The sequence below is a fragment of the Cebidichthys violaceus genome, unplaced genomic scaffold (genome assembly GCF_023349555.1).
Source record: "Cebidichthys violaceus isolate CVI_PGR_0920_01 unplaced genomic scaffold, fCebVio1.0.p SCAF_4, whole genome shotgun sequence".
NCBI lineage: Eukaryota > Metazoa > Chordata > Actinopteri > Perciformes > Stichaeidae > Cebidichthys > Cebidichthys violaceus.
In genome coordinates this window covers 3,039,725-3,062,971 of record NW_027176594.1, presented here as the reverse complement: position 1 = coordinate 3,062,971, position 23,247 = coordinate 3,039,725, and the positions used below count along the sequence as shown (strand labels likewise).

General features: G+C 42.5%; 1 protein-coding gene across 1 annotated transcript in view; it reads left to right on the top strand.

Moving 5' to 3' along the window:
• Positions 1 to 2,476: 2,476 nt before the first annotated feature.
• The window catches only part of mtnr1aa (melatonin receptor 1A a), a 37,219-nt gene continuing 16,448 nt past the window's right edge, over positions 2,477 to 23,247 (top strand). Inside the window, exon 1 of the mRNA XM_068727608.1 lies at positions 2,477 to 2,973. Within this exon, the coding sequence (XP_068583709.1) occupies positions 2,790 to 2,973 (184 nt within the window). The 5' untranslated portion in view covers positions 2,477 to 2,789. The remainder of the gene's footprint in view (positions 2,974 to 23,247) is intronic.

Genomic DNA, 23,247 nt, shown 5'->3' with positions numbered 1-23,247 from the left:
ACTACGCCTCGATATCCTGTCCATGAATACCACAAACAGGATTGGTGACAAAGCGCAGCCCTGGCGGAGGCCAACCCTCACCGGAAATGAGTCCGACTTACTACCGAGAACCCGGACACAGCTCTCGCTTTGGGCATACAGGGATTGGATGGCCCCCAGAAGTGGCCCCCTCACCCCATACTCCCGCAGCACCTCCCACAGTATCTCCCGGGGGACCCGGTCATACGCCTTCTCCAGGTCCACAAAACACATGTAGACCGGATGGGCGTATTCCCAAGCCCCCTCCAGGATCCTTGCGAGAGTGAAGAGCTGGTCCGTTGTTCCACGGCCAGGACGGAATCCGCATTGTTCCTCTTCAATCCGAGGTTCGACTATCGGCCGAACCCTCCTTTCCAGCACCTTGGAGTAGACTTTACCAGGGAGGCTGAGTAGTGTGATACCTCGGTAATTGGCACACACCCTCTGGTCCCCCTTTTTGAACAGGGGAACCACCACCCCGGTCTGCCACTCCCTAGGCACCGTCCCAGACCTCCACACAATGTTGAAGAGACGTGTCATCCAAGACAGTCCCTCCACACCCAGTGCCTTCAGCATTTCTGGACGGATCTCATCAATCCCTGGGGCTTTGCCACTGTGGAGTTGTTTGACTACCTCAGTGACTTCCACCAGGGAAATTGATGATGCTCCGCCATCAGCCTCCAGCTCTGCCTCTACAATAGAGGGTGTATTAGTCGGATTCAGGAGTTCCTCAAAGTGCTCCTTCCACCGCCGGATTACCCCCTCAGTTGAAGTCAACAGAGTCCCATCCTTACTGTATACAGCTTGGATGTTTCCCCGTTTTCCCCTCCTGAGGTTCCGGATGGTTTTCCAGAAACACCTTGGTGCCGACCGAAAGTCCTTCTCCATGGCCACTCCGAACTCCTCCCACACCCGCTACTTTTTCTTTACTTTCGTGTCATGCCTGCTATAGGGAGTGATTTGGCTTTGACAAAAGCAAAACATTTTGACAATCTGACTCGTTAAAGTTTTGTAATAATAATAGTAACTGACAACTTATTGGTCTCTGTCAATGACTAGAGGCTCTAGCAGAAGCTCACTGACAGGTCATGAACTGAGCTGGAACAAAAACAAACACATATGGAAGTAAACTGTAGCAAAAAAATGTCTAAAAAAAATCATTTCTAAATGTCTAAAGTGTTTATCAAGACAAATAACAAGAGAGCAAAGCCGAAAAAGAATTGCTACACAAACTTAGATTCATTTTTGTTCTCTATTCTCTGCTTTTCTTTTGTGATTTTCAAGGAGCTTTTTATGAATCCCTTTTGGGGAAATTCAACCGTTTCAACTCCGTCGTTATTTTCATTTTCACGACACACGCATGTATGTAGCTGTGGAGCGATGCCAGACTGATGGGGCAGCAGTTAACGGTTCAGTGCGTTGCTCAAGGGCAACTGGGCACCCGCCACTTCTCAAGCCAGGTCCATTTGGTCTGAGCTAATTCTCAACAATACTTCATTTATAGACCTCTGGAAAAAAAAGGACTCAAATAATCACTTTTGACTGACTTGGAGCTACAACCTATAACTCTTTGCAGTCGACGTCATTCAAGATTACATTGCTTAATTTTATAGGACCGACAAGACAGAAAGGTTGAAAAGCACTGCTGTGTACCATAAAACCTGTGGATGGATATAACCCCCAAATTCACAGAATAAAAATAACTCTTTAATCAGAGTTTTCACATTTTATTATGACAAAAAAAATCAGCATAAAAAACCTCATGAATGGGCTGCAGAGGTGTCTCTGTGTGTGTGTGTGTGTGTGTGTGTGTGTGTGTGTGTGTGTGGGGGGGGTGACCCATTTCTCATGAACATCATTAACTAACAATAGCATAATGGCTATTGTTTGTATAGTATAGAAACCCCATCATACATTCTCAGGGATGCTCAAACTAATCCGTTCTTAGTATGTATAAGTGTGCCTTGGTGGAGAGTGTGTGGTTTCACTGACGCCGGTAATATAGCCTCCGTTATACTGAATAAATTATATGTTAAATTATATGTGAACAGCATTGGGCAATAATGCCAAAGTCGACAAAGGAAAATTTAAATCAGGAAATTCTTCGAACCGAATCACCTTAAATCACATGCATGCATGCTGTAGGTTAAATGTACGTTTCCTTTTATCTCAATGGCGCCGTTAGTATGTGGTATTTTTCCCGACATAGATAAACCATGAATGATTCTTCCAGATTATAATGAATGGGCTGCAGAGATAGAGCAAAGCGAGCGACCGCAAAGCCATGAATGAACACACACACATCCGGTAAATGGAGAAGGGAAAAAAAGAAAAAGAAGTAGGACGCTTCCCGAGCCCATCGCGTTGCTGTTGCACCTTTCTTCCACCAGGCGGCAGTATTTCTCCCTCCAAAATAAAAGCGCTCCTCTCCGGACCGCTCGATCACATGCTGGGAAGGTTGGCAAGTTGGCAGCTTCATGTCACACATGCGTACCAACAAAGTGAATGGCACACGGGCGCAGGAGTGACACCGAGAATACCAGAGCTGATCCACGTAAACTGGGCAAAGTCCACGCGAGGGGGAGGAAGAAAAAGAAGAAGAAGGAGGGAGGAGAAAAAGGAGGAGAAGCGCGCGTGGAAAGGATGAAGAAGAAAGCCACGGGAGGCTTTAGTATCCCACCACCGGCTGCCTCCGAAATCCCGGCGTTAGGAGACGACCTCGGGGAGTCGAGGCGCGTTTGAATTTGGGCCAGTTGGGAAAGTTCAGCGAAATGGTTATAAATGGGTCTCACCTGAACAGCTCCACGACAGACCCCAGTGACACCGTCCTGAACCGCCCGCCGTGGGTCTCCACAACTTTGGGGTGCTTTCTCATCTTCACCATCGTTGTCGACATCCTGGGCAATCTCCTGGTCATCTTCTCCGTGTACCGGAACAAGAAGCTCAGGAATGCAGGTGAGTCAAAGTCCGATAGGAGGGGGGGGGGGGGGGGGGGGCATGTGTGGCGATGGAGCGTTTAAAAGCAAAACAAAAAACTCAAAATGTTTAAACAGTCTTATATGGGTTGAGACTAAAATACTGTTTTTTATGATATAATGCTTTCGCAAGGTGCCACATTCTGTTGCTTACAGACAGGTGATGTTGTGAGTGATGATTTTTGTTTTTCTTCTTCTTTTTTGTTTCTTTGTTGTTGTTGACATTTTTAACGGTTGTCCATCAGCTGGTCTTTACAAATCCGAGCCCCCATTAAGATGCATCTGCGCTCGCGGTATAAGCTTGTCAAAGTAGCCGACAACACCGTAGTGGGGGAGTTATTGTTGTTTTATGTTGGATCACTTTAATATTAAAATAAAATAAAATCCTCATAGCTTCTGCTCTGAAATGTGCGGTTACTGTGCAGCAGCCTTCGGGCTTAGATTGCAATGGACAGTTGAAACTCGACCTCGACTTCTGGAGCAGATTGGATGTCACTGACCTCCACCGAGCTGCGGTATAAGCATGAAAGAAACACTCTCTCTGCGATAATTATTGACCCGATGTGACGGAAGCCGCGGGGAAAGCCCCGCGCGCTGCTTACACTAATGCTGCCCCGGGCTTCTCCTATTGAGGTTACTCCAGCCAGGGGATTTAATTTCATCATGTAAATAAACATGCATTACCAGGTCGATGTGTGTCACGTGCGTGTGTTTTAAACATAAAAAAACATTATGTATTTTATTGTTATTCACGCCACTTCGCCGTGAATTTCATTAAAATGATAGGCTGTGGATTAAATTGCGCGCGCCCTCCCCCTCGAGTTCGGACATGCTTGACACAGCAGTGTCTGTCTCGCTCAGTGGAAGTGGCAACACGCTCATAATGCAATAGTCGACAGAGCTGTGCTGGGAAAAAAAAACCCAAGAGGTATTCTGTCGCGCGGAGAAGTGCACCTGGCAGCTCCACGTATCGCGGCTGTCATCATCTGGAGGTTGTCGGGTGATTTGCTAAATGCCCCCCCCCCCCCATATTATCATTTCACTCACCTTGCAGAAATGTTGGGGTCAGAATAGATTTCCATCACGCATGATGGAGAGCCACAGTGAGGGATATTACGTGTTATCTATGGATGTACAACGAGATGATTTCCTGCAAGCACCCATTGCTCTGCGATTATCAGCATTTGATAAAGACGCACGTGCAGCTCTGCACGGGCTCTGGATTTGAATATTTGTTGTAAGAGAGCTGCTCACAAAACACACAAATTGCGAAACACAGTATGACACAAGAGGAGAGACACATTTAGTAAAACTTTAAAGTTGTTCCTTTGAATCGTGACTAACGGGGTAATAATGCAGCAGCATTAGACGTTGAAGCGAGCACGCTGCTGACGTATATTATCTGCCTATTCGACGCTTAAATGTTGCACATGGTTGAGCATTACAAGCTGCAATCACTATTTATTTATTCGGCTCATTTGGTGATAAAATGTTTTTTTTGTTTTTTTTGTTTTGCCACGCTGAATTCAGGCGAAGCGTCCCAATGAAAAGCCCCAACTTTTGAGGGATAACGAGGCGCGGATGAAAGAAAAGGAAAAAGAAAACCTCATAATTGTGTTTGTGCAAAACTGTCCGTGAATACTAACAAGTCCCACGCAGGCCGATGACGCGGTTCCTCGGGTCCATGCCTTTGAAGCGTATTCGCTACTTAAACTTCTGAGAGACGTGCATGCCTAACTTAAGGCTCTTACAATTCACTGTTCGACGAGCCATTGGCAAATTGCATGCAAGTTGGCGGACATATTGATTGACATAAAAAAAAAAAAAAACTTCCATCACTGCTGGAATGTTTTGGCTGTTAATGTTTGTTTTACTAGCCTTTATCTGTGGGAATCTAAACTTTCAGCAGCGGCTTTTAACTGCCACATTTTCTCTCAAGAATTCAATTCCCTGTTGCTGAATAAGATCGAAATCTGTTCACCCAGAAATACAAGTGGGAATAGATTTCCCTGGCATGAACTAAAGCTGCGAAGAGATTTCGCAGCAGTTGAACAACAAGGGGATGAAATAATGAAATATACTCAGTGGTGAACTTGGCAGTCGTCGTGTTCACGTTCTGCAGCGGTGTGCGCGCGGCCAAATCCCCCCGACGTCAGCGGTGAGCGAGCGAACGGGAAGCCAACAACACACGCCGAGCGGTTTTGAGCTGCACCGCTGGAAACAGGACGAGCGCTGCGAGCCCAGCCCGGTGCCAATAAATCACATTAGATGCACCTGTTCTGCTGTAGATAAGGGCATTTTCAAATTCGTGCCGGAAGAGGGACGGCCTCAAATGACTGTTCTGGCTTGCTGTTGGACTTGAGTGAGACGGTAGCTCATGGGATAGAACGTGACGAGGTGTTATGTAGCTTTTCCTTGATGACAACAGTAGAGAAGACCAGACCCTGTGGGGCTGGGGGGGTAATTCAGTGTGATAATCCATCGTCTTTCAATGGAGTCCTATCCTGACCGTGTAATGATATCGTAAAACACAATTAAATCGTCTGAAAATGATAATGACTAACACATAATAACTTCAGTTTATTAAGAATTCTGTTTACAGGAATACCCCAGCGTAGTTAAATCAAACTATTGTCTTGATCTGATTACTCTCTATTTGTTTGCATGCGTTTAAACATAGTCAGTGTATAGCTGGAAATATGTATTCATTTTTCTTCTATTCTTTTTGTCTTTGTTTCCCTTCAAACTGTTCATTTTGCACTAAAGTTCTTAATCGAATGAGAATCTGTACTTTGCATTTGTCAAGTACGTCATTCCCACAGGAGTGAACAATCACCAGATAACCTATTTATATGACCAGAAAAGTTGCTTTACATTTATTTATTTTATTATCGAGATATGAAATGAGCCATACAGTGACAGAAGCTTTTGACCGTATCGCCTATAGGCCACGCCCCGTGTGAACGCTGTCGCAATGCCTTTTCGTCCCGTAGACTGCGTGGATTTCTCTATTCAGGACGACGCTCTTGGCTTCTTCTCGCGGGATAGAGCCGTCCGTGATGGCCAGGGTAGCGTCCCTGCAAGGTTTTGAGTCAGTAGTCCTTGCAGAACCACAATTGGCGTTACGTTTTTAGGTAGATTCACATGGATTATGTTTGCTTTGGAATGTATCACAAATAAGTTTCAAAGGAGTCCGCGCAGGGTGGAGGTCGGGGTGATGGATGGGTCAAAAAGCACAGGGCTTTCTCCCTGGACGAGTACTTTTGTTGCCTAAACGTAACCAAGTGGTTTTGTTTTTAAGCCAAACTGTAATGTTGTAGCAGACAGGACAGCAGATAGTGAATGAGAGCAGAAAAGTCGTATTTGTGTCACATCATCCCCGTTTTCTATTTACTGATTGTTCCCAAGGCAGAAAACTGGAGGTTTAAATCTACTGTACCGATCACAGTCCGAAGTGACAGACAAAGACGAGCCTCAGTGTGCTGATACAGCGGGCTCGGGTTCTGTTTGTTTTTTCTTTTTTTTCTTTTTTGGAGCGTTACACCTCTGGTATCTGTTACAGTGTTATTTCTCTCATTGTAATGCATATTTTGAGGCATTAATGCAGAGTTAAGTGATATTTGCATGCGCCTCCAATTAGGTTCCTACATATCCATCGGCGTTGTCGGGAGATTCGGAGAAAGGAAATTGGCTCAGCGCCGTGGAGCTCAATAAAGAGATAACTGTGAAATGAAAACAAATCCCCTTTTGTGGACCGTTGCACGTAGTAGTCCATGTTGATTTGGCAGCATCCTGTCTTGTTTTCATCATGAGGGAAACCATTTGAAAGACTTGTTTTGTGAGAAACTGTAATCCTTTAGACCAGACTGTATCATATATATATATATATATATATATATATATATATATATATATATATATATATATTTTGCATGAGCGAGGTGATCAAACCTGGGATGTTTCTTGGGTTGAATGCGTTGCGCCAGAACGGAGCCTAAGGAAAGAAAGTACTCATGTCTCTCACGCATAAATGCTCTTTTTATTTACTTGAAAAAGTTGGTTTACGGTCACTTTGCTTAATGTTTCACTTGGATCTGAAACACCTTGCCATCTGTATCTTTCTTCTAAACACCTCCAGTTTTAGTCCTCCAACTATAACAGTTTCCCAAATCTTGCTGTGCTCGGTGACCATCTGTGTTTACTCAATACTTACTGTACTTTCTGAAACTGTGTGTTCCCTGCAAAAACAACAAAACAACAGCTTATATCATAAAGTCTAGATGACGAGTTCTGTTAAGCGTGTCTGCAGGCATCGCGGAGCTCCGCAGCGTAGCGTCTCCTCTGCCAGCGGTGTCAGTATCATGTGTTCTCACCTCTGATGACATGCTGCCTTTTCGTGGACCCTGCTGTGCCCCCCCCCCCCCCCCCCCCCCTTTGGCTGACGCCGCTACGGTTTCACCCACGGTGACTGAAGGACAAGCGGGTTGAGAGAGTAGAAACAATTTGTGATTTAAAAAAAAAAGAGTCTTTATTTGTCATGAAACACACGGAGGGGACATTTCATTTCCCTCCTTTTGCGTGTAAAGTCTAACAGTATTTAGCAAGAGTTCAAGTGGGCCTCATTAAGAAATGAAATTTTAATTATTGTCTTATACATTTTTTACACATATATGAAATTTATCCTCTGCTTTTAACCCATCACCAACTTATTGGGAGCAGTGGGCTGCTGAGAAACGCCCGGGGAGCAGTGTCTTGCTCAGGGACACAGGACACGTCCCAGGCAAGGATCAAACAGTCGACCTTGCGGTTACCAGACGACCTTCTTAACCCAGTGTGTCACAGTCGCCCTTTAGGGCCGGTTAAGGGGCCCTCGATAACGGAAAAGGCCACAGGTTGGTATCCTCTGTATGTTTTTTTTTTTTGCCGAGACACGATCACATTATACTCTCAATAAAACAAACACAATCTCAGAGCAGTCGCATACTTGGTGCTTTCCATCCCGATGGAAATATTGGGTTAGAATTTGAGCGTTTATCCCGGAGTCCATTAGAATTTGAAGAAAAACACAAAGTAATGAGGTAATAAGTTTGATTAAAGCCCAAACTTGGCTGACGTTCTGCGCGGGGAGCTCTAGCTGCTCACTGGGTTTGTCGGTGTCCGTGGTGATTGCTGTGATAATCATCGGGGCGGCACAGTGTGGTGGAGCAGCTTAACGGTATCAGAACCGAAAGGAAAGGGCACAGCGGGTGAAAAACACCGACTAATTGGGGACCCAGGACAGCAGGCAGGTCGTGGCTTTGCAATTCATTTATAGTTCTCCCAAGCTGAATGAATGAACATTGAGTGGGAGAGGATATAGATTTCTTTCCTTAACTCATGAGGCACTTAACTCCCAGCTATAGATTAGTTAATGCCCCCGGGTTCAGCCGGAACACGTTAAAAAAGAAGAAGAAGAAATCGAACCCCGAGGCTGCTTTGCACCTGATAACTTCCAGTCAGCATTCTTTTTTTTTTTCCTGTGTGTCCTGAAACACCAAAAAAAAACCAACCGTACACGTTTTACTTACGCCTGGCCTGGAGATCTACTTTGTACAGATTATTTCCTCCTGTCAAGAGGGCTTTTTAGCGCTCCACAAAGATTAAAAAACTCAAACATCAGATCACACACAGATCTAATTAGCTAGCGCTGTCGGGACTGTGCGGCCGGATGTTAATGGCGTTTGTGTTGCCGACCTCAGCCTGACGGCACGTGATAGCGGAGATAAAGGCAGCAGATTGGTGAGAGCCTGTCACGCGAAGCAGACATGCGGTGACAGAAGCGGAAGCCTTGCATTCATATTCTAGAAAGAAAGACTGATTTCTGTTTTAGTCCTGTTAGTTTGTTGCTTCCGTCATAGGGAGACTGGGTTTGTTTGTAACATTAATCACAAAAATCATTTGCGATCTTCTGTTTTTTTTTTATCATATCTGACGGCAGTCTTAGCAGGCGCCCCCTTGTCTCGCAGGGTATTGGGCCTCTTTCCAGTGTCATCTGAGAAAGAAACATTGAGCCAGCAGCAAGCGCTCATTTGACTTACTCTTGCCAAGGGGGCCTCAGCTTCTAGACGATTTCATGACTTTCTAAAATTGGCCGGATTATCTGTACACACAAAGCCCGCCTGCAGTAATCCATGCTGTATACGCGGTGTGGATGATAAGAATGTATGCTTTGTTTCCCCACAGAAAACACCTGTTTCTTTCTTTTCCTGGTTTACATTCTGCGCAGCGTTTCGCATTCCCCTCGCCAGGTTTTTGCGCCTCATTTCGATCTCCCACCTTCTTTGTACTCCTCCTCCCTCCTCCTCCCTCCTCCTCCTCCCAAGCACACACTCTCTTTTTTTTTCTTTCTTCCTCTTCTCTTTTCACTTAAATTTTACCCTTCCAGGCTTCATATTCCATGACACCCTGTCTGCTTGCATCACTCTGATCCAACACCCCATCGCTCTCTAAGGACGCTATGTTGTCAGACCGCATACCTGTAGAGGAATTCTGCCAATAGCCCTTTCCATCAAGCCAGTCAGGCAACAAGACGGTTATCACACAAACACTGTGCATTCCAGATTATATGATGGCCAAGTGGGCAAAATTAATTCAGCTTGTTATTTGAATAAGAGTTAAGCAACGACCAGCCTGACATGGTTTTATCTGGCATCTGGTCTTCTCCGCTCTGCATGTTAACTTACTTTCTCTTTCTGTCTCTGTCTGTCTCTCACCCTAGTGGAGGACAGCAGGCTTTGACTTATAGAGGAAGACATAATGAGTCTATAAATACTTATACATACAAGAGAGCATATTTGCAGCCATTTGAGATTCCATCCCCACCATTCCAGCGAACCCCCCCCCCCCCCTTCCTCTTCCCATGCCTTCCTGTGCTATTTTTAATCATTTACAATATTGTACAGTGAAAACTTCTCTCTGCTCGATAGGAGCTTGTGGATGACGCACGCGGGAAGTTTAGGGCAGTGAGATCAAGTAGAACCTAAAGCTCATCCGAGGGGAACTGTGCAGAACACGTGCATACTGTAGGGTGCTCACTGTAGAGCGGCAACTATTTGATTAGACACACATACACGAGGCGGCGGGAGCTCAGAGGTTAGAGATGCTGGCTGGGTGATGGGAAAGGGTGCCAGTTTTAATTCCAGTTGGGGGGGAAACAGAACTGTGGGGAGTGAGGGATGGGGGGGGGGGATGAAGGGGGGAGAAACACTCTCCTCTGTTCGCAAGGTGCCCTTGAACAAAGCACTTAGTCCACCATTGCTACTCAGTGGCCGACAGTGGAAGACTGTAGTGGGACTCAGCAGCTTCCAGCTGTGAATGCGTCAGATTGCATGACCGTTAAAGCAAGGCACCGATGGGAAAAAAAAGAGAGAGAAATATGCCGGGTCAGTCGATCCGCCTCAGATAGAACATTTGAAAAGAAGAAAACAGAGAAACCTAATTTTCCAGATTCTTCCTCCCTTTTTTTTAAAAAAAAAGAAGACATTTAATGAGTCTAAAATCAGCCAGTGGACAAACACGAAACCAGCTCCATCAGAAAGCCTCGTCACTCTCCATGAGCGAACGGTCCTGTTCAGTTGAATGGCACGTAATGAGGATTATTACGGCAGACACATGCCGTTTGATGCCACCCTGTGAGCACTGTTCCATTCAGCCTTATCAGGCCTCCGTCTCTGGGTTCAGCGATGCGGTTTATCACTGAGACACAGCGCTGTTCTGCACAAACACTCCAGAGGACTGCGCCGTCGTATGGGAAAAGCTATTTTAGTGACTACAAAGCAAAGAAGTGAGGGCATAACAATCTAACAATAATCCTGAGCTGCATGTTGTCATTGTAAAATTAGCAACTATGGTTCCAGCAAGTCCAAGTCTAAAATAGGAAAACTACAAGTCTTTTTGTTTGATACGATCGCCCTAATTTTGGAGTAGAGGTGTCAGAATTTGGGGGAAACATCTAAAAGCTCTGTCAGAAAATGAAAGCAGGATGCATAAATGGTAAGAGACAGTTTTGTTGTTCAGGGACACAGAAAAACAACTTGAGTCCGACCATTAAATCTGTATTTCCGAAGACACTCGCGGAGACACACATTTGTTCCTTCAGTCTGCACAAGACAAGATTCATCCTGATTTTCCGCCGAAACCTTCTGTGAACGTCTGCGTTATGCAACAACTAGTAGCGAGAAATGTTTTCTGTTAGATCCAGCGTGGAGCGAACCGAGGCGAAGTATCACCGCTGACGCTGGAGAGAAAGGGACTCTTTCATGGGTCCGCAAAAAAAGTCACGTACAGGGTGTGACTCGAGGCAGTAGAAGCTTAAGCGATCTTCAGTACAATCCTAATGAAATAAGCCGCACTCTGCTTTTGTTATCTGAAAAGATAAAGCCACACTGTTCACCCTGGAAAATGATTGAATTAGTTTTTTCCTTCATTCTATATCCAGTTTTTATTTGCCTTTCAATATAAAGTAAACTGAATAGTAAACAAAGAAATGATAAGACTGGTTGCTGATATTTAGTTATTTTTATGAAGATCTTTTAAGTTAGATTAGCTCTAATAAATATTTTTTACATTATACTAACACACCTCATACTGACACACCGACATAGAATGATCACCTCAGTGCAGTTCTCTTTAGCTCTGTGTAGCGTCACTCTATTGTTCCACTCTTAACGCCCTCATCAGTGTTTTTTTCTCCAGCAGCAGGCAGCTGTTTCACTGATAAACCACCTACACACTACCTAGTACCTATAGAGTACAGGCAGGCAAAGGTAGCAGCTACCTGGTGAACACAATGGAGCATTCAGCTGCTGAGGAGATAGACGTTTCCCTCAGGTGCTAAACGTGAATATTGGATGACATTCATCAGGTTGACACAAATGAAAGCTAATGGGCCTCTGTTTTATCTCGATGTGGATATAGGCAATTGTGCGCTAACAGCCCATTGACTGCTTGTTTGAGAAAACAGCCGCTCATCCATGTAATTCAGTCTAATCACCAATGAATATTTCCCACTATTAGATCTCTATTGTGCAGCCATGAGTCCAATTTAGTCTTTCTTTGTCTCTGTTTGGCATCATTTAAGATCACTTAACTCAATATCCATTTTGTATAACTGCCTCCATCTTTTTAAAACCTCGGAAATCCCTTTGAGGGAGAACCCTCATCAGGTGCCGAGGTACATACAGTGAATACAGACACAATTCAAATGAAATGGCAATAAAAGAAGAATATGTGGCTATATCATTTAAAATTTAAAAAAAAAGTTAAAAGCGTCGACAATACGATCAATAAGATTAGTAATTCAACTTTGAAATTGTCTCAGCGGTGTAAATGAGGTCAACCTTAAAGTTTTGTTGAAGCATATTCCAAGTATGGGACACAGTAACAAAAAGCAGAGCTTCCTCCCTGTGAGCGGTTACAATGGCTTCTACTGAGCTGAGAGATGGGGGGCTTTTGGAAATTAGCTTTATAAATAAATAAAAACAAATGCTGATCCCTCCTCACTGAAAGAGCCGGCAGGCCAGATTTATTTTTGTATAGTTGGCGCTGGTGTGTCCCACAACCATCTCCAGTGAGGAATCTTCAGGCTGAGTGATTTGAGAGTGGAACTATACAGGAAAGAGACTGCTTCAACAATTTATTTGTCTCGTAAATAATGGAAAGAAAGCACTTTCAGGAACCACCGTAGTCATTCAAAAACAACATCCATGTTTGTCTTTGCACAGTTTAGGACCAGTTTCAAATGATGGAGGTGTTTGTGAAGGAGGTTAAACGATAGCTGTAGATTTAGAGCGGTGGCATGAAAAGAATGTGAACAGGAACAGAGGATTGCATAAGAACAGACGTTACAATTGTACAGTGAAGAGGTAATATTGTGTATATAAAGAGTAAATAGGACTATTGTAAAGGCTTGCGTCGTTAAGGGCTCTTATTGTGGCTGCATGAGTGTCAGTGACGCCTGCACTTTGTTTTACCTGCAGCCGTATGAGAGAGAATCCATCCATCCATCTGTCCATTATCTGTTTCCACTTATCCTATTCAGGGTCCTGGGGGGGGGGGGGGGTGGTGCTGGAGCAGATCCCAGCTGAGCGAAGGCAGGTTTCAGCCTGGACAGGTCGACAGGAAGTCACAGAGCTCTGAGGGAACCGCTTTTAAATAGCCTTTATCAGCTGATACAAAGTCACACTTAGCAGTACAGACTAATTCTCAAGAGGCAGATTATGACACATTCTTCATGGTCCATCACATTTTTTAAGTAGTGAGTGGAGTCCGACGCGTCCCTCTAATGAGCAACAGCTTAGTGTGTGAGATTTCCTCATCACAGTATGCTTTCCTTTAATGACCCATAAACATGCTCTTCGTGATTATTGTCTTTTGTCACACTTTCAGACGTCGCTTGGGTTCATTCCAGCGTTTCTTTGGGTGCCGTCCAAAAGCAATAGGGAATTAAGGAGTAGGAAATTAGATGTTTTTGCTGCTCAGTGCTCAGGGACCTAGTCTAAGCCTCAGTCTCTCTGATAATATGGGAAATAACTCCTGTGATATGTAGCATTATGAAAGAAATAATCTGATATCTTTTGTGGGAAATATTGCGCCGTGATAAAACTGTACGTGTGAGTAGATGTGGATAATATCGTCGCTGCTCGGGGGACGTTTATTAACACAATCTTTGCTGACTCGGCGAACGAATATCTTATAAAATCAAATTTCAACCAGAAGCCCTCTGTGGGACTCGGCGCCAGAGTCGACATTTCTGCTTTGTTGGCGTTGCTGTTCACTGACTGAAGTAAAAGCGGATAAGGCAAGTGGCGGGGACGTTAAGTGGTCACATAAAAAAAAAGTCAGTTACAGCATATCACAGGTAAGAAGATGACGGCACAACACACTTCTCTTCCTCTCTTTATATGGACGTTTACATAAGGAAGGACATTTAGTGGACTGAATGGCTGTTTCCCTTATGGAGCTGCGTCACAGGATGGTCCTCTACAGCTGAGCTCTAATGAGAGGATGTGTTGATAGTGGTGCACAATCAGAGCTCATTAAGGATGAGCTCATTAAGGATGGCATTCGAGGATTCATTTCCATTAAGGGCTGGTTACAAATTGTCTGGTTTCCTGAGAATGTATTATAGCTCTGATGCTATCAGCTCCTCCATCGAGGCGTGTTCGTCACCAAAATGACTTAAAGTTGCTCCGGGATTTTAACTGTTCACAGACCAACATTATAATTTCGTGCAATTGGTGTCATATTTACGAAGTCAGTTTATTTACCAGCCAGTTGTTTACTTCCGCTGGGGCGGAAATACTGTAGCTGTGTTGATTAACTTGGGGTTTGGCAGCAATAGCAACTGTTTCCCATTTCACAGTCATAGTTTGATTCATTGTTTGCATCAGAACTCTCACTTTATGTAGCTTTAATGTCGGGAGACTATAGCCATGGCAGAATATGCAAACCCTTCAGGTACATTCTTACCAAACTGACGACAGAAAAAAAAGGCTTTTCGGTGTTTCTGAAGTATACCGCTGTAATGCTTTAACATGCATTCCATCAAAAATGGATCAGCGCTGTTGAAAATGGTGAAATGTGATGTTGGAGCACATGGGTGGTGCAAAATAAAACCACCGTAGGGAGTAGAGGACAAATGACAGTGGTTCAAGTGTATCAAGCGGAGTCAGATGATAAAACTTGCTTTATCCAGAAGGAAATGGCTCGGCACCGTCCCCGGGCCAAATTCCTCTAGTTTTTTACTTTTTATTTTTCAAAACAAAAACTAAAAAGGAACCAGAATGCAGATTTTTTTTTTTTAAATCCATCATCTGTGACGAGGAATTCCGGATTGGGATGTAATGTCACCATGGCAATCAAACCATGAGCTCATCCTATTACGACTGGAACGGTGAGAGAAGTGTGAGCCAAGCTGCTGGTTGTTGTTGTTTTTCGCCACAACATAAAAGTACCTCCGATTTTTGTTTAAAAAAAAATCCCCTGGATTAGATTTGATGATTTATGTTGAATCAAATAGTTACATCAGAAGGATTTTGGCCCCCAGTGTTGCCGTAGGATGGGAACGTTACTTGAGGGATGCATAGTTGGCCTTCAGGGGCCTCTCAGCGAGATGGCGATGATGTTGCCAGACGATGTGAACATTTCCCCTGCTGAGGGCGGCAAAAAATGTTTGGAGCGCTGTGCGTCACACGAGAATCTGTCCTCCCCTTCTTTTGTAATTCAATTAGGTGTCAGAATGGGCCGCAGCAGATGCTGTCAATTACTCCGTGCAGAGGCTTGAATACGGTATCAGATCCAAAATGAGTAATTGATCCTTCATTCATCATCTGTGTCCTTTAATCCCACATGAGCTAAATCATCCTGTCAAGAGTCCAAATTACTGCCTGCGCTGTAATTGTAGGACAGGTTGGTGTGTGTGTGTGTGTGTGTGTGTGTGTGAGTGCCCCTGTCCCTGTGAGGACCGGTTTGATATTCAAACTGAGGACATTTTTGCAAAATGAGGTCATTTTGACCGAGTCTCAGTTCTTTCACAGCTGAGGTTAGACGAATGTAATCAGAATAAGAAGTGGATTCATGTCAGCTTTGGGTGAAGGGTTGAGGTTAGACATGTGGTGTTCAGGGTGAAGGGTAGGATTATGTGCTAAAGAATGAGCACTGTCAGGGGCTTGTGTGTGTGTGTGTGTGTGTGTGTGTATTTTTTGATTGCGTTTCTGCACTTTGTGATGTGTCCGGGTCAGATATGTGACCAAAAATATACATGTATTTATTTCAAAAGCGAAACAATAAAGATTAGCTTTTTACTATATTAATTTGCCGTATTTTTTATTTATTTATTTTTGATGTGGCTATATACCAAAAGCTTAAAAAAACTTAGAAATAGGCAGCTGAAATGTCTGGCCCATCTTTTTAAATCCGGCCCAGTTGAAGTTGAATGGCCCTGTTCTACACTCTGCATCGTGAATGTATGTGTTCATTTCTGTGAGGCTGAATATGTGAATTATGTTATGTAGTAGTTATAAGTAAGTTCTGTAGCAATAATTAGTCAATCAACAGAAAATTAGCGCATTGACGGCAGTGTCAGTTGATAATAATTTTGTTGCTATCGGCGATCACATAACACACAGTCAGCTGATCCATCGTTAACATAAAAATATTGATTTTGGCAGCTTTAACGTTGTTTATCAAGTGAAAAAGCAAAAATATTCTGTAATTCCAGCTTCTCAAATAAGCATTTTCTTTATATTGTTACAAATTTAATAACTTGCAACAAAACAAGTGTTTTGATGACATCACTTCGGGCTCTGGGAACTTCTCTTCTGAGCGGTACTTTCACTATTTTCTTGCTTTATTGAAAAATATATTACTTTATAATAAAAATATGGCTTAGTTTCAGCCCTGTAGTTGCACATCCATGTTACATAATTTGTTTTGCTTATTTATTTCCCCAAATCCTTCAGCTTTAGCTCCCTAACAACAAACAGAATGGAAAAACTCAAGGCCCATTTGTTCCATGAAGATTGTAATTAAAATATAATGTGTGTCTCCTGGTTACTGGTTTTATTGGGGTCTTCCGTTTTTACCACCAGCTTGTTGACGTCGTTGTTTCAGACGTCTATTTGCGAGTAGTCACGGACTGGAAGAGAGAGGGTTGTATGACCAGCGTGGGTGGGTGATTGACGTCTGTCTCCCAGCTGCTCTGTGTGTTTACACACAACGCTTATTTTTCTGTGTATTTACTGTGTGCCCATAAAGCTCCTTTCCACACGCAGATACAGTTTCTGTACGCATATGATTGTGTGTTTACACATACACGCTCTGTGTTTAAGTGAACTTTTGATCTTGTTATATTATGATGGGAATCGCTGCACAGGATGTGATGCGAGGTTGAGATACACATGAATGTGCCAGTGATGCAAAAAAAAAAAAAAAAAAAAGATAGTGGGTTTTTAATAAGGGGATTAGTGGGAATATTCTGGCTGCTCTGCATGTGACTTTGAAGCAGAGCTGTTACATGCAGCAAATAGGAAATTAGAGACTGTGTCCAAAGCTTATGCTCAGTGTGACACTCAAGGGACAAAAAATGGTAAGATAAGACGTTAACCACAGCAATAAAAGATGGCTCATCTGTCCAAAGCCTGCAAATGTATGGTATGTAAGTCTGAAAAATAATTCAAAAGATGACATTAAAAAAAATGCAGAAAGAATTCCAACTATGGTATTAGGAGATTACATTGAGCTCTTTCAGGTCAATTGGGGTCTGATAGGATGATGGAAATAACTGCTGCACAAACCAATCATATATAATAAAGCTCAACAGATGCTCAAGCTCTGGTATGACCTCAATTTCCCATGGGAACAGCAACAATATATAAAAATACACGAAGGATTGTTTCCTTTAAGACAGTTGCGTGACTCGATACATTACATATTCATCACCTTAAACTTCACACAGTCCTTTCTCTTGCCTATTATTCCGACAACCGGCACAACGGATATGTACCATGGATATTAATTGCCACTTAAATTGTACTGCGAATGTCAGTGCAGCTCTCCACATGCTCACCAGCACAGCTGCTAATGAAAGGCCGTGTCACTGCAAAGTCAACAGAAACTTGTCAGCGTACTCTTCCCCTTTTATGCCAAATTACATGCTGAGAAAACCTCAGTGAAGAAATGCACAGTTATATAAACGGGACCAAAAGATGGAGCAATTGTTAAAAACTGGAATGCTTCATCTGTAAAAAGGATTCTGCAGACTCTGCAGGGCAACTGTTGCGGTCACCTCCTCCTCATCTATAGATACAAGAATGTATTTTTATTGAAATACTTGCCTCGATTAAAAAACATCGTATTGTATTAGCAGTTTTAATTATTTGTTATATGATTAGAAGAACTCCAAATTCTTCACTCGCGCTGAAGAACCGACGACACATAGTCTGTGTGTGTCTGTGACATTACTCTCTGTTGCAGATTTCAACATGCAGCAAGCAACATTCAAATGAATTTGGAGTCGTGTTTGTGTCCACCTGGTGGATGTAAATCTAATATTCACTCTCCTTTAAGCTCTGCTTTGGTCTCCACCAACTCCTGAGGAGATATCGAGCTCTATAGCTGCTAAATATTCTTCTATGTTAACCAGCTAGTCACTAAATGTGTCTACTATTTGGTGTGGAGTAAGTAAACAGGTGACTACTGCTGGAAACAAGATTGATGAGAACAGTGAGAGAGGAACCAAAAGAATTCTGAAAGATGCTAAAACGTTCTCTGTGGGTCTGTCACTACGACACTTTTTAAAATGTATTGAGTCGTGCAGCAGCTTTAAAGTACAGAAAACATCATCACACATCATCTACTGTACCGTATGTTGAAACCTGGAAGCCATCCAAGCTATGGCGACAGATGGCTTTGAGGTACTGGTGAACACGCTGGATTCATGGTTTCTAATATCAAGCTGCAAGTATTTCACCCAAAACAAGATTCTACAGCATCTGTCGTGAGAAAGTGGAGCAAACAGCACACACACACACACACACACACACACACACACACACACACACACACACACACGCACACACACACGCACAGAATCAGCTGTGCAGTGTGATAAGCTCTGAACTTTCAGCGTGTATGAGACTGCCTCAACAACCACTGCAAATAACTTGAATTCCAGGCATATTTATTAACTACCGTATTACTAACTGTATTTAAATCACATTTCATGGCGATTTAGTGTATACAATACTTTAATATACAAAATATGTGGCGATATAAACTTCATTTACACTTTTCAGCCCTATGACCTAGTGTTTTTGATAATGTGGCCAAGTTCACTGTAAGTTCAGGGAGTAATGCGAACAATAAGGGTGTGGAGGCAGTGGTAAGCCTTCCCGTCTCCTACCAGTTGTTAATTGGATTGTGACCAGTTTTCTTCCAAAATTTGTTTAATGTTAATTCTATTTCAGATTAACCAAATGATGTTGGAATAATCCTTTCATTTTGTTGTCATTGCTTCAAACTTGTAATCCATTACTTACAGTAAAAAAAGGATTTCTTTTTCACTTCAACATGTAATGCAAAAGTTGTTTTTTTTAATGACAATCCTCATTGTCATTTCACAGCTAGTGGTTTATATTTATCTAAAACCATTTAAAATCTATAGTTCAGGTTGTGTTTAATGGATGCCTAATTAATGCATACATTAATTTCAATCTTTAACAAACATTCAGGATTTTACTGTCGCTTAGTTTGGTTTTTATTGTACAAGAACCTCAATAACCTTGAAGCATGATGATTGTGCTCATTTTATAATGAGTGGCAGTAACTTCTTATTAATTACTTAGTTTCCAGGGACCTAAATGACATAAATGGGATCAATCCAATCTTCTGACAGGATCAGCTGCTTGGCAATTGCAAATGGGAATCTAAGCCACCCTGTAATTGGTTGCTGTGTGTGTGTGTGTGTGTGTGTGTGTGTGTGTGTGTGTGTGTGTGTGCGATGAAATGTGGTTGACTGAGGCTGTGTGCCAAGGTTAAGGTTACTTTATGGTCTCCCGTGGGAGAAAATTGTCTTGGAGAATGGAAAGTTTCTGTGTCAAGTCCAGACATCACATTAAAACACATTGAATAAAAACATGTGCAAACATCAGCCTAAGATGAAGAACAAACAATCCAATTAATCACAAGCCTTTCACTCTGTTAAGGGCTACGGAAATTCAAAGCATACATCTCAAAGCATACACACTTTAATTCAGTGTTTCCTTAACTTTTTTTCTGGGGACACGCTGTTTAAAAATGACAGACCATCGCGACCCAATTCACACAATGTCTGATAAATCACATATTTCTTTTATGCATGTGTTATTGAAAAGATATACACAGCAACTTTGGGTTTCAATGTCTTTCTCAAGGACATTTGAGACACGCAGCGCTGGGAATCGAATCGCTAACCTTGTGATTTAAAGGACGACTTTCTTCACTTGACTAAGCAGTTTGGAGGAAGTGACCTATTGAACACAATTTCTTCAATTTCACGCACATTACTGAGCAAGTTATGCTTATCACACCAGTCAACAGACCTGTCTACTTCAGCTTTATAGCTGATATTGGATGTTGATGCTCATGTTGGAGCTGCTTGTGAGTAAACTGAGGATAGCAGTGTCAACCGAGAATTTCGCTACGAATGAATGAGGTTGGGACACAATCATTTGTACACGGAGTAGGGATGCACAGATCTGACTTTTAACCCTAACCCTAACCCTGCCTTCACTACAAGCAACCACTGACGCATTTGGCTGTGTCACCAGGGAACACGGTCAATAGTTAAACCGAAACACCGGCAGCGTCCATGGCTGCAACCTAAATACATGTATACATATGGCCACTAAATATTGGGCCACTCGCTAATGCAGGCAGATCTTGAAAGTCAATTTGTTGAGGTTGCATTCACGATCTTTGCTGTTTAATGCCGCTTGTATAGCTTGACAAGCTTTAGCACTATGCTGTACTTCTGTTGCCAAACTGCTAGTGCACACTTTCGTACGTCGTCAATAATTATAAATTGTAAAAATGGTCTATGTCAGAGAGTGCGGAATTTAATTTCACTTGTTGTGGCTCGTTTGACCAAAAAGAATAATACTACTTAATCAAAAAAGATTCACCTTCAACTGAACTCGGTTTTTAAGCCAAATATATGCATGAATGGTGTTAAAAACAGAACTAAAATCATGGCATGCAGCAGATCTGTATAAGTGCTTCAAGACATGGTGCACTCTTGTGGAGATGGCATCATTTGTGTCATCATTGATTTCTTTATGTAATCAAATTGGTACTCATCAAGGAATGGTTGCACCTCCCTACGTAGCTCCTCTTGTCATGATCCTCTCCAAGGAGCCTATGGCCTATAATCATTATTTTCCTCAGGTCAAGACTTTTTGAGGACTGGAATTGTAATGGATTTCTTCTAGAGCTCTGTAGATCTCGTGCGTATCAGCCGCGCAGACGTGGGTGTGCCCAGAAGTCCCTTTGCCATCCAAATCTCGAGCTGCCACACCCAGCGTAATCCTAAAAAATGTATGAGTAGCAGAGTTTTCCATAAGCGCTGGATGCTGACCAAACAGCCAACTACTCATTTAAGTCCAGCCAGCTACTTTATTATATATATGTTTTATTCTAATAAAATAGTTTTAATTGACAAGTCACGATTCACTATGTGTATATTTTACGACCACAAGCCTCAGCCTCAAAACAATGCAAGCATGATGATGATGATAGAGAAATGTTCCTTTCTGTCTGCATTAGTACTGCCCCCAAATGCTCTTTTATTGAGTTTGTGTGTGTGTGTGTGTGTGTGTGTGTGTGTGTGTGTGTGTGTGCGCGCTCACTTAGCTGAGAGGTTGTGTCAAGCTGAGTAGAAAGCGGAGACCGGTATTTCGTGTTTGACAAGTATTAGCAAAATAATTTATGACAAAACACAGTAAGAATGGCATTGATTGCACAGACAGGGGACATCTTCAGTGAAGGCTTAAAATTGAGATGTTTACATGTATCCAAAAAAACCTGCTTATATCCAAGTCTTTCATAATGTTTAAAAGTAGGTGTTCCCAATACTGACGAGAAATGTGGACTTAACGTTAACACATACCGCAACATCAACCTCTGCTTACTGATCGAGGTCATTTCATGTAGTTCTTTGAGACCAGCTTGTTTCAAAATTTGTAATTGAATGGCCCGGTTCTAAAGCCTTCAGCACAACTACGAGCATGACTGGATGTTTCAACACCTTCCATCTGCGGACAGTACTTTTGTTCATGCATACAGTACATCCTCTGTCTTCAGAGCTGGATGGGTATACTCTTGCGTAACTGACCAGACTTTTGCTGTCTTTCTCACCAATATCCACTTTGCCTTTGGGAAATAAAGCAATATATCGAAATAGAGACATTACTGTTCCCCGATTGAGTTGAAGATAAAATCTGTTGAAGCTTACATTAGGAAAACAATTACCGTGGCAAGCAGGGAAATAATCAATGATGCAAATTCGAGGTGTGCTGCTGTATGAACTGGAGATTAAATTGTCACAGTCAATGGTTTTGCGTTTGGGTGTGGAGAGATACAGAGAGAGAACGAAGCAGTGGTCACCATAACACCATAACACCGTACTCTAACCTATCCCTTGTGTCCTGGTTGAACTTTAAGTCTGTCTTCACCTATCTGGGTCAACCCATCAGCCCCCTACCACGTTTCGGCACTGCTCAGCCTTTCAGACAGCGCTACTCAGACTTGATCACCTGTGGAATTGTGAGGCAGGATAGAGGGGGTTAAAAAATAAATAGGGCAGGTCAGGTAATAACAGCCTAAAAAATATCTCTATTCAGCAGATAATTTGTCTCTATTCTGCTCTGTTTCCATTTTATTCTTTGTATGTTTTCACAGAGAAAACAAACAAATTCATACAGAACAGCTAGCCTTGTGTGTGTGCTTCAACGGTCAATTTTGCAACAATGATGCTTTTAACAATTGGGATTTGTGACTAAAATGTGCTTTCAAAGCTAGGACGAGCTTAACAAAACACAGTGCAAAGACTGTAATATCTGTTTTTTTGTATGGAAATAATGTCATAAAAATGGATAAAGTCTAAAATAACTAAGGATTTACTGCAGCATGGTAGGAATAGGAATTCCGTCAAAATGCCCCAGATTCTGCTCACACTAATAGGGCTGTTAGGTGTTTAAACAGTTCAAACTAATTATACCTTACTTGTAATTTATTCAATTTTAACACGACCCACGTACTCTATTCCTAAACTACATTGTAAAATGAATGATGTTTGATCATCCGTGGTTTACGTTGAACACTATGTAAACTCATTTGAAAATAAGTGTCAAACTGCAAACATACAACTTGCATGGCAAGATAGAAAGTATTTCTATTTTTCTTTATTTACCTTTTAATCAAAAATAATGATATTCAGCCATGTTAACAGCATGATTATTGGTCCATCACTTTGGTCCAGACTGAAATAACTCAGTCATGAGGAATTCGTGGTCTCCAGAGGATGATAACTAATGACTTGGTCATCCCCTGACTTCCCCTTTAACTCCAGCAGCAGGTCAAAGTTATCACTTATCCTGTGAAATATCTGAACATCTATTGGACAGACTGGCACAACATTCAGCATTCATGGTACCCTGATGATGAATACTTTTGGCTTTGG